This window comes from Clytia hemisphaerica, unplaced genomic scaffold (genome assembly GCF_902728285.1).
Source record: "Clytia hemisphaerica strain Z4C2 unplaced genomic scaffold, Clytia hemisphaerica genome assembly, whole genome shotgun sequence".
NCBI lineage: Eukaryota > Metazoa > Cnidaria > Hydrozoa > Leptothecata > Clytiidae > Clytia > Clytia hemisphaerica.
In genome coordinates, this window is record NW_027103875.1 from 298,336 (window position 1) to 310,968 (window position 12,633).

Sequence of the window (12,633 nt, forward strand, 5' to 3'; positions counted from 1 at the left end):
ACACTTTCAAAATTTTGATTTAACATGATAAAGATTTCAAAAATTATCGAACATTTTCGTTCATGATGCACGGAGGTTTAACACTCCATAGGAAAAAGTAGAACCTTACCTGCTATTTGAGATTTTATTAATTTCCTCCAAAACCTTTCGCACGTTTCCGATTTCACCTTGAATTTGTATTTTCTTTCGATCTTCGGTTTTCTCCACTCTTACTTGAAATTTCTGTTCCCAATGATACTTTTGTGATAAAATGTCTCTGTGTAGAGAATCTGGTATGTCCAATGTTTCCCAGAACTCCGTATCCAACATTTTTCTAAAACATAGAAATGTAGAATAGATGAAGTGGGGTCTTAATGATTCGAACCTCTGTGACTTGAATGTCTCCTTAACTATTCCAGCTAAATATAAGTTTCCTAGTTCGTCTCTCGTAACCGTCGTAAGTCTCGAAAACTTCCATAACTCAAACAAATTGGAATTCCCCGTTCGGGTTCGAAATGTGGAGACTCCGAATGCCTGAATTCATCAAAATAATTGTGATACGATATACGAAATAAACTTAAGACAAGAAAGTTGAGAGTTTAGCCCGGAGGGGGTGTACTTAGGCAAAAATGGATGATGGGTATGTGCGGACGGTAAGGGTCAGTTTTCTCACCTTTCAAAATCTCTCTAAAGGTCGCAAAAATCAGAAAAATTTAAATCGGTCTCTCTGAGGGTCAGAAAATTCACAATGATTAGCAATTCTTTTTGATTTAGAATGAAAAAAAAATTAAAAACCCTCTCTAAGGCTGGAGAATTTTTCAAAAATCGAAGACAATTTTTCAAAAAAGTCTCTCTAAGGGTCATCTTTTCAGCAAAATTCATTCTCTCTAAGGGTCGGTTTTTGGCGGTCCCATCCGCACATACACCTCATCTGCAAACCCTAGTACCCCCCTCCCGGGGGTTTAGACCTTAATCACTTCATTAAACAAGTAACGACAGGATTCCGAAAGAAAAGGATGCCATAGTTGACCATTTTGATGTCGAATTTGTATTTGGGAACACCAAAAGATTGAGTGCGGTATGAAATGTATTTGTTGTTCTTTTTCAATTTCGACGACAACATTTAAAGGTTTTGTTTTTTAAAAAAGAGTGACATAGTTTATTCATCAATTTTAATTTACAAGTTTTTTTACATTGAATTGACACGGATGTGGAGCAAGATTGGTCAGCAAATGGAAAAGGAAAACATTCTTTTGTTTATTCAGCACTTTATAACAATAGAGAGACACCGTCCTGATATGAAATAGGTATCTGATATGAAATGGGAACAATTATGTAAAAATAAAACCTTTTAGTGGAAAAATTGGCTGATCTTCGGGACAGAACCCTAGACATTCTTGATATAATGACATGAAAAATGGCTAATGCGGGGCGAAAAAATAAAATAACTCACTTGATTACTTTAACAGCATTCACTTTCTTTTCGAATGAACCTCGTATCTTAAATGACTTTTCAACCTCTTCAATTTCAATGTCCACACCAAGATCTCTTTTCAACGATTTGATGACAGCACCTCCATAACCAACCAAAAAGCCAAAATGTTTTTGTTCCACAAAATCTAACTGATCCAAAGACATTGCGTCATTTGTCAATTTCTTGAGTGAAAGGCTTAGGCTATAAAAAGAAAGTGGCCCTCTAGAGATTAATAAATACTCTCAAGTGACCTCATTGCATTGACTTTACAGACTTCGTTCAATTTCCTCAACCAAAGTGTTTACTAAAAGAGACTGAAAAGAGAATTTCTGTTTCGTTGGGAATCAAAGAGATAATAACTCACATGTCCGGCACATGCACCGCGAGATTTTCGTTGAACAATCTAAATTAAAAAAAAATAACATCTTGTGTTGAGTTATAATTATTACTCCTATAAGGCCTCGGGAGACTTCAAGCATACATAAAAAAGTGACACTGTTTATAGCTAAAGCAGTTGGCTCATAATTGCGAAGCGAATTTATGAGCGAAGCAGTTTTGCTATATTGTGCACGTACCTTTAACTTCTATCCCAAGCGAAAATTTGCTATAAAATTTGCTATATAAACCACATCTTCAAACCGATGATTTTATCAAAATGACCTTGAATGGTTTGGCTTGAAGCCACGAAAACTTTCTCGGTTTGGTAGCTAGGACTGCGAAAAATGCCGTTTTAAAATGGTGTACCCTAGCAGTGAACGGCAACAAAATTACCGGAAGACGAAACACGGACTTAGAATTTGAAGTTGATCAAATGGCCGCGCGGGCGGCACGCATCTAAGCAATCTAAGCAGCAGTTCTTCGGTTTTTAATGTTTATTTTGCTGTTAAATGGAAAAAAAATAGTTTGAACGGTGACAGAAAGGATCTTCATCATCCCTTGACTTTTAACAGCAAAGTATCAAGTATCAAGAAATTAGGCCAATCAATGAGAGGTTTTTGCAAGTCGCGCGGGCGGGAGGAGTGCTCTTTTAGTGAACAAAACTTACCTTGCAAAACCAAGTGGGTATTCTATGATAAAGAAGTACGGAGGTAATCAAATTTGTCGAATTTGTCAAGAAACAAATCAAAACTGCTGAAGAACGAACAAGCCATCTTTGTACATTTTTGTTTTATTTTTATGTTTTGTGATAATTTCAACAGACGATTCGTGATTCGAATAAAAATGTTCGATCGTTCGACGAATATCGTTCGACTTTATTAAGGCACCGTTTACACTAGAATAACTAGAAGGAAAACAAAAGAGCGATGCGCAGGGCAGCGGCGGGTGTTGTGCCGCCGTGGATTATGTAATGTGTTTGGGGCATTAAGGCGCTCTTACAACCCTGTCTCTATAGCGGCTTTATTAGAAGAGGGATTTTTAGAGAGTCTCTTATTTTGCTAGCAACTTGGCGAATCGAGGTGTGTCTGGATCGCTTCGCAACCCTTATACAATACGGCATAATTTTATGACCCCCCCCCCCCCCCGAAAGCGGAACTCCTCATAAAAACATCGCGGAAATCTCTGTTCATCCCGCAAAAAAAGTGAAATACAGCCCAAAGTACGCCATCACGCAAGCCGCATAGGGTATCATTTATCCTTCGAAAATCTGAAAGTGGGTAAATAAAAAGAAAGTGAAAATGGATAACTTTATTGAACGTTTATTGAACGTTTTTTCAAGAACTTTGAGGAAAGAACCTTTCACGGGAAGAAAATTCGCAATATTCAAAACTTTTGAGAAATTCGGTTTTCGGGATACCTTTCAGGCTTAAGGGTGTGAAATATGTCACGTTTCACCCTATGTTTCACAAAAACTAGTGAAAATCCTTGCAGTCAATCCGTCAATCTCAAATTTGCTCCCGTGAATTCAATTAAATTATTAAGAAGTACTGTGTTTTCACTTTCACGATAGATAAATAAAGAAATGGCTGTAAATAAAAAAGTACGCATACCTTAAACATTCTGTTATTTCGTGATCCTTATTGCTTCTTTTCTTAAAGGCATCAAATTCTTCTTGGGATGATCTTTCAATATTGATTTGTTTGCTATCAATTACTCTGCTACCGTCAGCTCCAGACACAGAATTAAGTGTCAACTCAAAACCAGCTTCAGTGTCTTTAGAATTGAATTCAAAAACATCTGCTAATTTCTCATCTCTCCAAGTTTTGAGTACTTCCTGGAAACGACCGTTGCCATTATCCGTTGATGGTGGTGGCATGACAAGGACTGAAAGGTGCGCAATAGCCCTGGCAAAAACTTCAACAAGTATGTGTGGAATGTAATTCGCATCGTTTGCTTTTAAGAAGGTAACACAATGTTCTGCTTCACATCCTCTGAAACTTTGGAAATCCGTAACCAAGATCTTATGAGAGGGACTGTTGCATTTTAACCAAGCATCTCTTTTCTGTTCTCGTGTCGGGATGTCCTTTGATATCAAAGGAGTATATTGACAGTAACTCTCTTCATCGAAAACCTTTTTGATCACAAACATAACTGCGTCCAACTCTTCCTGATTACTGCAAATGATAGTGGATTTAACATCGTGTTGGAAAAGAATCTCAGAAGACAAAATTTCCTGTAGCACCATCGCCCCTGCTAAAGATGACATCTCGAAAGACTTGTTCAAGTATACAATAGAAGCTTTCTTTCCGGGTATTGAAACGCCAACTTTGCTGGGATGAAATTTGAAATTATGCTCAAATTTTCCTCCCATTGATTTACTTTCATCTTGAGTGAACGGTTCGATAGAGTACATTGCCAGTTGATCAACAGAGATCTTTGTGGGGCTCAAATTCATAGTTGAAGACATTGTCGCATTTTCATTGCTCTTATGCACCTCCTTTTTACCGTCGAGTGCAGTTCTAACAACTTCGGGTTCAACGATAATATTGAATGATGGGCTAGATGGATCTATCTTTTTGAGAGATGTAGTGGAATTTCTTGGTGGGGTGGTTAGTGTCGTGGACTGAATCGAGGGTTTGGGTTGGCTGGCAGCTTTAGTTTTCTTATTGATGTTGCTATCTGGAGTTGATGGTTTCCTTGGAATCTCATTATTCTTCAGAGCTGTCACAACTGAATCTTGACCAGCCTTGTCTTCGGCAACTTCTTTAAGTTTGTATAAATTCTTTACCATTCTCATGCTCTTTGTTAGCGGCCGTAACAATTCTAACCCAGTCAAATTGATCCGATCATTGCAGTAATTTTTCAGTTCAACAGTTAAGCCTTTACCATCATGCACAGTTAATTCCTTCTCAGTACATTGCAACGCAAGTATGATAGTCGACATTGCCAGAGATGATTCATCATCCACGAACTTCTTCAAAGAGTCAGCATTTTCTTTGGTAAAATACGAATACTGGATACCCACTTCATCAAAGAGGAAATGGACTTGTTGACCATTGGCTTCTTGGAGACAGTGTTTCATCACTTTGACAAGATCATTGGTGATGGTTTCTGTTTCACCAGCATCTTTCAATAACTGATACACAGTCGAGGTGACAAACTTAACATTTCCAGGATCTTGGTGTTTATCCGTCACCTCTTTAAAAATCTCCTCCATTCTGGCATCTAGTAAGCTGTAGGGGTCATAGCATATGTAATAGATGATACCCTCTTGCATAGAGTCGTATAATTTCTCCGCTATCTTTTCTAGGACCAGTGATTTACCACTCCCAAATGGACCCCTGATGATGCGTTTGTTATTTGGATGATTGATAGCCTCGTACTGTTCGCCGTTCAAGAAAAGAGATAATATTTGTTCCTGTGTATCCATAGTCAGCCTTGGTAAGAATGCTTGTTGTAAAGACATTGTGGCCATACTTTCAGCGATAATTTTCTCAAAGTGATTTCCATCTGCAGAGAGTTTTGACGTTTTTCGAATCGTACAAATACGGTGAAGATATTGATCCAACTCTTTCCTCAAAGTGTCTTTACTTTCAAGATGCTCTTTGAAAAGAATACAGCATTCTTTCGAGTTTTCTGATACGGATAAAAGGCTCCGATCGCAGTCTTTGAGCTGGACCATTGGTAAAGCGACCAACGAACAGGCGCCTATAGAATGGTCTGTTAGTCTTTCTCCATGTAACATGAAGAGTGACTTGACAAAGTCGTCGCATCTGGTGATTTCTTTGTAATAGTCATCTATCGACTGAGCTTGATCTGTCAACACTCTTATGTAGTAAATCATCTTTTGGTTAACATCCAAAACCACGATCGTGTCATCATGAGCATCGTGGTGATCAAAACCTTCTAGATCTTTATCTGTATATCCAAAAGTCTTTAAATGGTGCATATAGTTATAACCCACAAGCATTTTTAGGTTTTTCTTTGATTGTGATAAATAGCCGGTCAATGTTTTGATCGTCTCCTGTTTGAGTAAATAATGTGGTGGATAGCAATCATCATATCGGCTGTTATTTTGCTTGTATTCTAACGCGATTTCGTGAAATCTTTTTGCTGTTGGTATGTATATCTTAGCACCTTGAATGAGATTGAGTGGTTTGAATTTAGGTTTGTTTTGTGACGTGTCGTACTGGTGAAAGGAGGATGAATGACCAGTGTTGTGGGCGATGACAAAATTGCTGCATGGGGTAGGGAACACCTCTCCAGATACCTCTAAAATGTAAAATGCAGATCTCTTATTAGTGCAATTGAAAATAAAATTTATGGCAAACAGTTCTACCGACAGATCCCATTACAATAGATTTCACCGTCCACGAATCAAAATTTATTCCAACTTCTCTAAGAAGTACTCTAATAAGCAGATACTCAATTAGCATGGGAATCCAAGCGTTAAGCTTTGTTCACAGTCTAGTTTATGATATTTTTGCTGCTTGTTTAACGCTTGGCGCAGGTAACTCGCCTGCAGGGAGATTTTTCCCTGCAATGCAGGTTCGGCCTGATTGGCCAGCTTTTGGCGTATTACTTAGCAGTAACTTTTGCGCGTATTTCGATAATTTCGATGTGCGCGTATAATTTATGAAAAAAGCTGACTCTGCAGAAAAAAGGAAAACAAATGAAAATGAAACATAGATTCATTTAGAAACAAAATGGCTGTTGACTGGAAGTCTAAATACACGTGGCTGACGTTTTGATGTGGTTTTTAGTAGTTTTGAAAGTCTTTACAGCTTGTGAATAAGTTTTTATAGTAAGTTGATTATGTGTGTTTGCCTGGGTTTCCAAAGCTCAGAAAATCTGTCAACAAGGGTTCACACACAGACTGTTTATAACATTCTATGTCAGACTAATCTACCTGCACCAAGCTCTATAATCTTAGAACTTTGTGAGGTGAGGTATTTTTTGTTTTTCTAAGATTATGAGCTTGGATTCCCAGGCTAATATTCAATAGGTAAAAGTCGGTTATCTATATATTAATAGCCGTAGTCTGTATGTCTGTTAGTGTGTCACTTTCGATCTCGTAAGCAATGTTTTGTTCTCTATAAGTTTGTTTTGATCGACAGATCGGATAGAGCCTGGTTTAGACTTTATTCAGCCTTTGTTTTGAAATTTAAGGCCAATCTACATTTAGTAATTTTAATTTCTGCCTAGCTTTGCCCGATCCTGCTTTTCTATTTTCTTTTGTTTGAAATGTTTTCGAATGTATTAACGATCGTATTTATTAATGACATTCGAATTCTTTTCAAAACAAAACAAGTTTCTTTTATAGAAAAGAACATTTCAAATGTAAATCAAACGGCAGGTACAAAATGCATAAAACATAATGCATATTACATAATGCATAATGCATAATATCTGCAAAATGTCAATTTTAGAGGCTATAATAAGGAGAATTTGAAAGATAATACTTTCAACAAACTAAATATACCACTTTCTGCCAGAAAATAAAGGGTAGAAAGCTGTAAATTTGAATTTTGGATGATGAAGAAAATCCATGGTCCACTGAAAATGCTTGCCGCCATTTTAATTTTCATAGTTGTATTTTACAGAACGTAATATAGTGTAGAAAAAACACGAAAATATCTCCTCCGTATATTACTTTTCTAACTGGAAAACGTAAATTTTATAGCAAGATCTTTATTTTCCCTCTTAAAAAGCATTAACCATGTGAATACTTTTTGTTAGATAAGCTAATATCCAGCCAATATAAATTAAAGAGCTTCATGTGAAAGCTAGATCAAAGAAAATAGACTCCGAATCTTTTTACATTCGAATGTTTATGTATTTACCTTTTTTTGAGAAAGAAGAAGGGGAAACCCTTCTGATCCGTTGCATCTTCCAGGGAAAACCCTTTGTTGTTATGATTCGAATGTTTTCTCTTTCGTTCGGATTCGAAAAGTAAATATCATGTCTGGGGAAACCCCTCTGATTGGAATGTTTACTTAAGATTAAAGAGGTTTTCGCGGTTTTAGCCTCTACAAAGGAGAGTTTTAGAAAATATAAAATCGTTCTGTAAATTACACAATACTATTATGCATTATGCAATATGCATTATGTTTTATGCATTTTGTACCTGCCGGTAAATCAAAACATAAAAATTAAAAAGTTTGTCGAACAATAACAGCATTCAGAGGGCGATAAAAAGCAAGAAAAGAAATTACTTTAATGGGATAAACTTTCGCGGGGATTAAATTTCGCGGATTTCGCGGATTTGGGTGTCCCAATGGAAATTTGGAAGGGCCTCATCCGTGAAATATTTCTAAACAAAACACAAAATATGTCAAACAAATACGATTTGAATGTTTACTGGCATTAAAGAAGCGCTAATAATGTGTATTTCAAAACAATTAAAATGCATGGTTTGACAGTAGAGTCACAAAATCGTGAAAATATTGTCACCCATAGTGCCATCCGCGAAATTAAGTCCCCGCGAAATTTTTGAATTTCGCGGATAGGCCAAACCGCGAAATTTAATCCCCGCGAAAGTTTATCCCATTTAAGTAGTTCATCTCTTTCTTCATATAAAAACATTCAAGTGGTTGATACTGTTAAAAACTGTGTACCTCATTTTACATGTTTAAATTCGAAAAGTTATGGCAAGGGTTTAAAAAAAGCAATTTAGAATTGTACTAAAGTTCCTTCGGCTATACCTTTACTGATCGTATCTAGCGCCCTTCTAACTCCCAACTGCGCCTTCCACGCTCCACTGGGCAGCAACTTAGCAATTGCTAAGTCTCCCGTTCCTGTCTACAAATAGGATTAGATTCTACTCCCCTAGGTTCCTTTAGCCCGCCCCTTTCGTAGTCTAGACTCACTCACCCACTGCGTCTTATTCGTCTGCTAGGCAAGCACCCGGATAAGGCTCCAGTACAGAATTGACTTATTTATCTTTTTAAATCTGATAAAAACAAAGTTGCACTATTCTTTGTGGCTTTCCCGCTTTTTCCTAAAGAATTGTCATTTCTACATTTCACTACTCTTTACCATGACATTTTCTCAGATTGTCGAAAACTGGACGGCGTATTTAATGCGAGCGAAGCGAGAAAAAGATCTCCGGGGGAAGATTAGAGTCAAACTTTGAAGATATCATTTTATTCATTTGATCGTTTTTTTTAAGCCAGCTTAAACATCCAAAGGACTTTTAGTGCGTTCAGCTACAGCCTAACCGGCGTGCGACGCCGGGTACCGGCTAGTTGAGATTTATTAACCCGAGGTGATGTAATATTCAACGAGGCGAAGCCGAGTTGAATATACATCACCGAGGGTTAATAAATCCAATAACCGACGAAAACCTATTGAATATATGTTTTATTATATACCTAGAGACAAAAACAAAGCATTAATGATGTCCATAGCCGAACGTTTCACTTAAAACACTCCCCTAATCGAACGTTCTAATGTTTATTGGACACTTGAGAGTACAATATAGAAATGGAGATGAATACAAACCCTTAGGATCAAAATCTGGTGAATGGAAGACAGTATTGGAATTTTGAGATAGAACAAAGCGGTATTGGTATCCAGTTCTGAGACGTATTCCAGTTAAAACTAAATATGTTTGTTGATCCTGCACCACCAGTCGATAGTTCCCAATCTTTCCGACTCCATCAACGACAAGTTTTAAAGTCAACTTTTCTTTGTCATGACACTGAGCCATCAAATTAAATTGTTGTTCGATTTTATCTGGAGTGCTTATCACACACTTTCCTGTAGATATTTGTTTCAGGGTCAAACGTCTGTATAAAAATTTGAAAAAAAAGAACGTTAGTTAAAACTAGTTATATGATTTCTCACCTGCAATTAGGAGTGCGATAGTTTTTTATTTTTCGAATAATTTTTGATCAATGGTCACAGCAGCGAACAAGATTGAGGACATTTTTGAATGTCCCCTCTATTTTCCTCCCTTGGAATAAAAAAAACAAAAAACAATGAGTCACATAATTTATCTTTTGAGATGGTTAGATTGGGCTTTTCCAGAAAAAAATTGAATATTGGGAGGGGGTGGAGGATATGACATTTCTTGGAAATTTACCACAGGGACATTGTGACCCCCTGGACAGCAGGTCTTACCCCCTGGACAAGCATCAGTTGACCCCTTGGATATTCAAAACTACCCTCAAACAGGGCGAAATTACCTCGAACAGAACAAATTTACCCACCGGACAAGGTAAATTTTGACACTATATCCTCAAACGGACATTTTCTGGAAGAGCCCATCATTGTAAGTTTGGAAGTTGCAAGAAAAACAACAATTCTTGTCTTTCAAGTCAAAGACAACACATGAGATTTTGTATCAAAATAAAACAATATTCTTGTTGAAAAATACCTTTTGATAAACGGTTCTTCCTTCTTATCATCTAGAAAAAAAAAGGTTTAGATATATATTATAGTATTAAGAAAGTACACTCTTTTTACAAGCATACAGGGAAATCAGGTCGAGGCTCAATATGTTTATATCAAAATCTCATTTTCAGCATTAATTTACGCTTAATTATTATTATGCTTGATTTATATGCTTATAGTTCGATTTGTTGATTTTTTATTGGGTTCATGAAGATTATCTTTGTAATTTGGCGCCGCAGGCGAAAATCTTTGGTCTAAAAAGCTCAAAGAGCTTCAAAAGTAAACCTAAAAAGGTCGGCGTTTTAGGAAACTTGCACAAATTTTTTTTTAGCATTAGGTTTATTTTTTACAAAATCGAGCCCAAGAGTGCTTATAGTTATAACCGTTATCTTCTTATAGAGGTAGTTTACTTACAAGGGAAAAGAGTTACGAAATCAAGGGGTCTTATTGAATTCTCGATTTATAATAGGATTTTTGTCACTCGATCTTTTTAAACAAAATTTCTTCTCCTGAGTAGCCTTAATACAGGAACACCTAATGGTGATCATAGTGTCCTCCAGGCCCCCCCCCCACCAAATTCTTGATTCTTTTAAATCGCCCCCCTCTTTTTCCCCCCTATGACCTTTCAGTTTTTTAGTCCTCCCCTCTTTTTTGCTTTTCCCACAGAAAATTCTGAAAATATAAGTCCCCCCCATACACCCATATAAATTTCTCAAATTTCAACCTGACACAAACGTAAAATTTTGCTGCAAAAGGAATTCTAGACAAAATAGAACGAAAATGGGTTAATGTAAACAAACATGCTTAGAAAAGCAGACTTAAAACAACAATGAAATGAAAAATTAAGATCCTAAATAAAATCAAAACAACTCCCCCCCCCACCAAACTTGCCAACTATCGATGTTTTCCCCCCTTTACTACTCAAATTTTCATTTTCCCACCTCACCCATCCAAAATTGGAAAAATGGTTTCCGGGGGGGGGGGGACTATGGGTGATTGAATAAAAGTCATTTTTTCTTACCATTTATGAAATCCATAAATTTTCCCATATTTCGAGTCATTTTGCTGTTTGATTCTTCGATAGGGATTAATTTCGAATCAGTATCGATAATTTCATCAAATTCGTTTTCAATTTCTTTCACCTGTTTGCGAAAGTCAACTTTCCCATCAAAATAATTTGGGTCGGATAAAAGTTTAATGACTGTCTTGATTGCCATGTGTATAACTTTAGACAGCTCATCTTGTCCACCATTGATGTCTTTAAAATTATTACCAAGAGATTTGCTGCGATTACAAACAAAGTGTTCACATTCTTCGCGAGTTACGTGGACTAAATTTCGCCATTTCAACATAACCTCAAGGCTTGCTTTTAGATTAGCCATATAACAAAGATTCGATTTTTCCATTGTAATAATATCACAATTCTTATCTTTGCCACTCAAATAAAACTCTTTGAAATCTTCAAATTTATCACGGCTGCATTTTGACGCATTTCCCACATAATTTGCAGCATAATTTACCGCAGTCTGCCTTGTCGCAATTACACGATGAGCATCTCTTCCCTTGATGCTTACAAGAGTTACAACATTTAGCACTATGGTGCACACCACACCGTCCCTTTGTCTCTTTCAAAAAGAAAATCAGTTTCAATCAATAGCTTTAACAATACCTGGATATCCAGATTATTAAATTCAATATCCTTTTTCAAATTATCTTTGTTAGGATTATTATTGTCAAAAAACTTGCTAGTCGCCAATGAATATATTTTCTTTTTCTGATCATTGAATGTGTCTTTCATCCTTTTAGCAAAGGCTTGTGAATGTGTTGCAGCAAGGTCATTATTGTGGTATGATGCAAAAGCTTCAACCAACAATGAACACAATGGCTGTAGTTCAGCAGTAATCTTCAATACCAGACCATGCAATTGTTTCCCATCCATGTCATTTGTTCATAAGTTTCATTGTCTTTATTATAGATAATATGCTTGTACTGTTTGTTATTGCTACCTGAAAATAGATGTACAAAATCTAGATGAATTAATTCTTCTATGGAAATTTTCAGGTCCAAAGGGAAATGTAACTTCAAATTTTGACACCTTGACTAGAAAAAAAGTTTGACGAAAATTCGGGGGGGGGGGCATTCATTATATTGTCCAACCTACGACATGTGCCACCCTTAAGGGTAGGTTTTTCGATACCCTCAAAATGCACTGTAAGGGTGTACTTTTGATAGAGTGCTCTAACAAGGTCTTCTTTTAGCTGGATACACTGTAAGGGTATGTTTGGGGACTGCTGAATCGCATATATGATGACATAGTAAAAATGTGCACTGTAAGGGTCCGATTTTGAAAGCCAACTTTTTAGTGGCACATGTTGTCGTTTAGAAATCGAGTTCCCCCCCCCCCG

At 36.7% G+C, this 12,633-nt stretch overlaps 2 protein-coding genes across 3 annotated transcripts in view; one reads left to right on the forward strand and one right to left on the reverse strand.

Annotated features, from left to right (window-relative positions):
* LOC136808393 (large ribosomal subunit protein mL41A-like) overlaps nucleotides 1-12,633 on the forward strand; it is a 175,899-nt gene that overhangs the window by 148,887 nt on the left and 14,379 nt on the right. The window lies entirely within an intron of this gene.
* Nucleotides 106-12,236, reverse strand: LOC136808404 (uncharacterized). Its single transcript, XM_067064941.1, has 6 exons — nucleotides 11,250-12,236; nucleotides 10,212-10,242; nucleotides 9,335-9,621; nucleotides 3,442-6,103; nucleotides 1,433-1,654; nucleotides 106-313 (listed from the first exon to the last, which is right to left on the reverse strand). Exons 1-6 carry the CDS (start codon nucleotides 11,632-11,634, stop codon nucleotides 106-108), a joined length of 3,795 nt encoding a protein of 1,264 aa, XP_066921042.1. The 5' UTR covers nucleotides 11,635-12,236.

Excerpts from the sequence above, each read along its gene's own strand:
- LOC136808404 (XM_067064941.1), bottom strand. The coding sequence starts at position 11,634 with ATGGAAAAATCGAATCTTTGTTATATGGCTAATCTAAAAGCAAGCCTT. Across the intron at positions 10,243-11,249 it reads ATTTATGGATTTCATAAATG|ATGATAAGAAGGAAGAACCG; the intron begins GTAAGAAAAAAT and ends TTTTTTTTCTAG. Across the intron at positions 9,622-10,211 it reads GAAGAACCGTTTATCAAAAG|ACGTTTGACCCTGAAACAAA; the intron begins GTATTTTTCAAC and ends ATTTTTATACAG.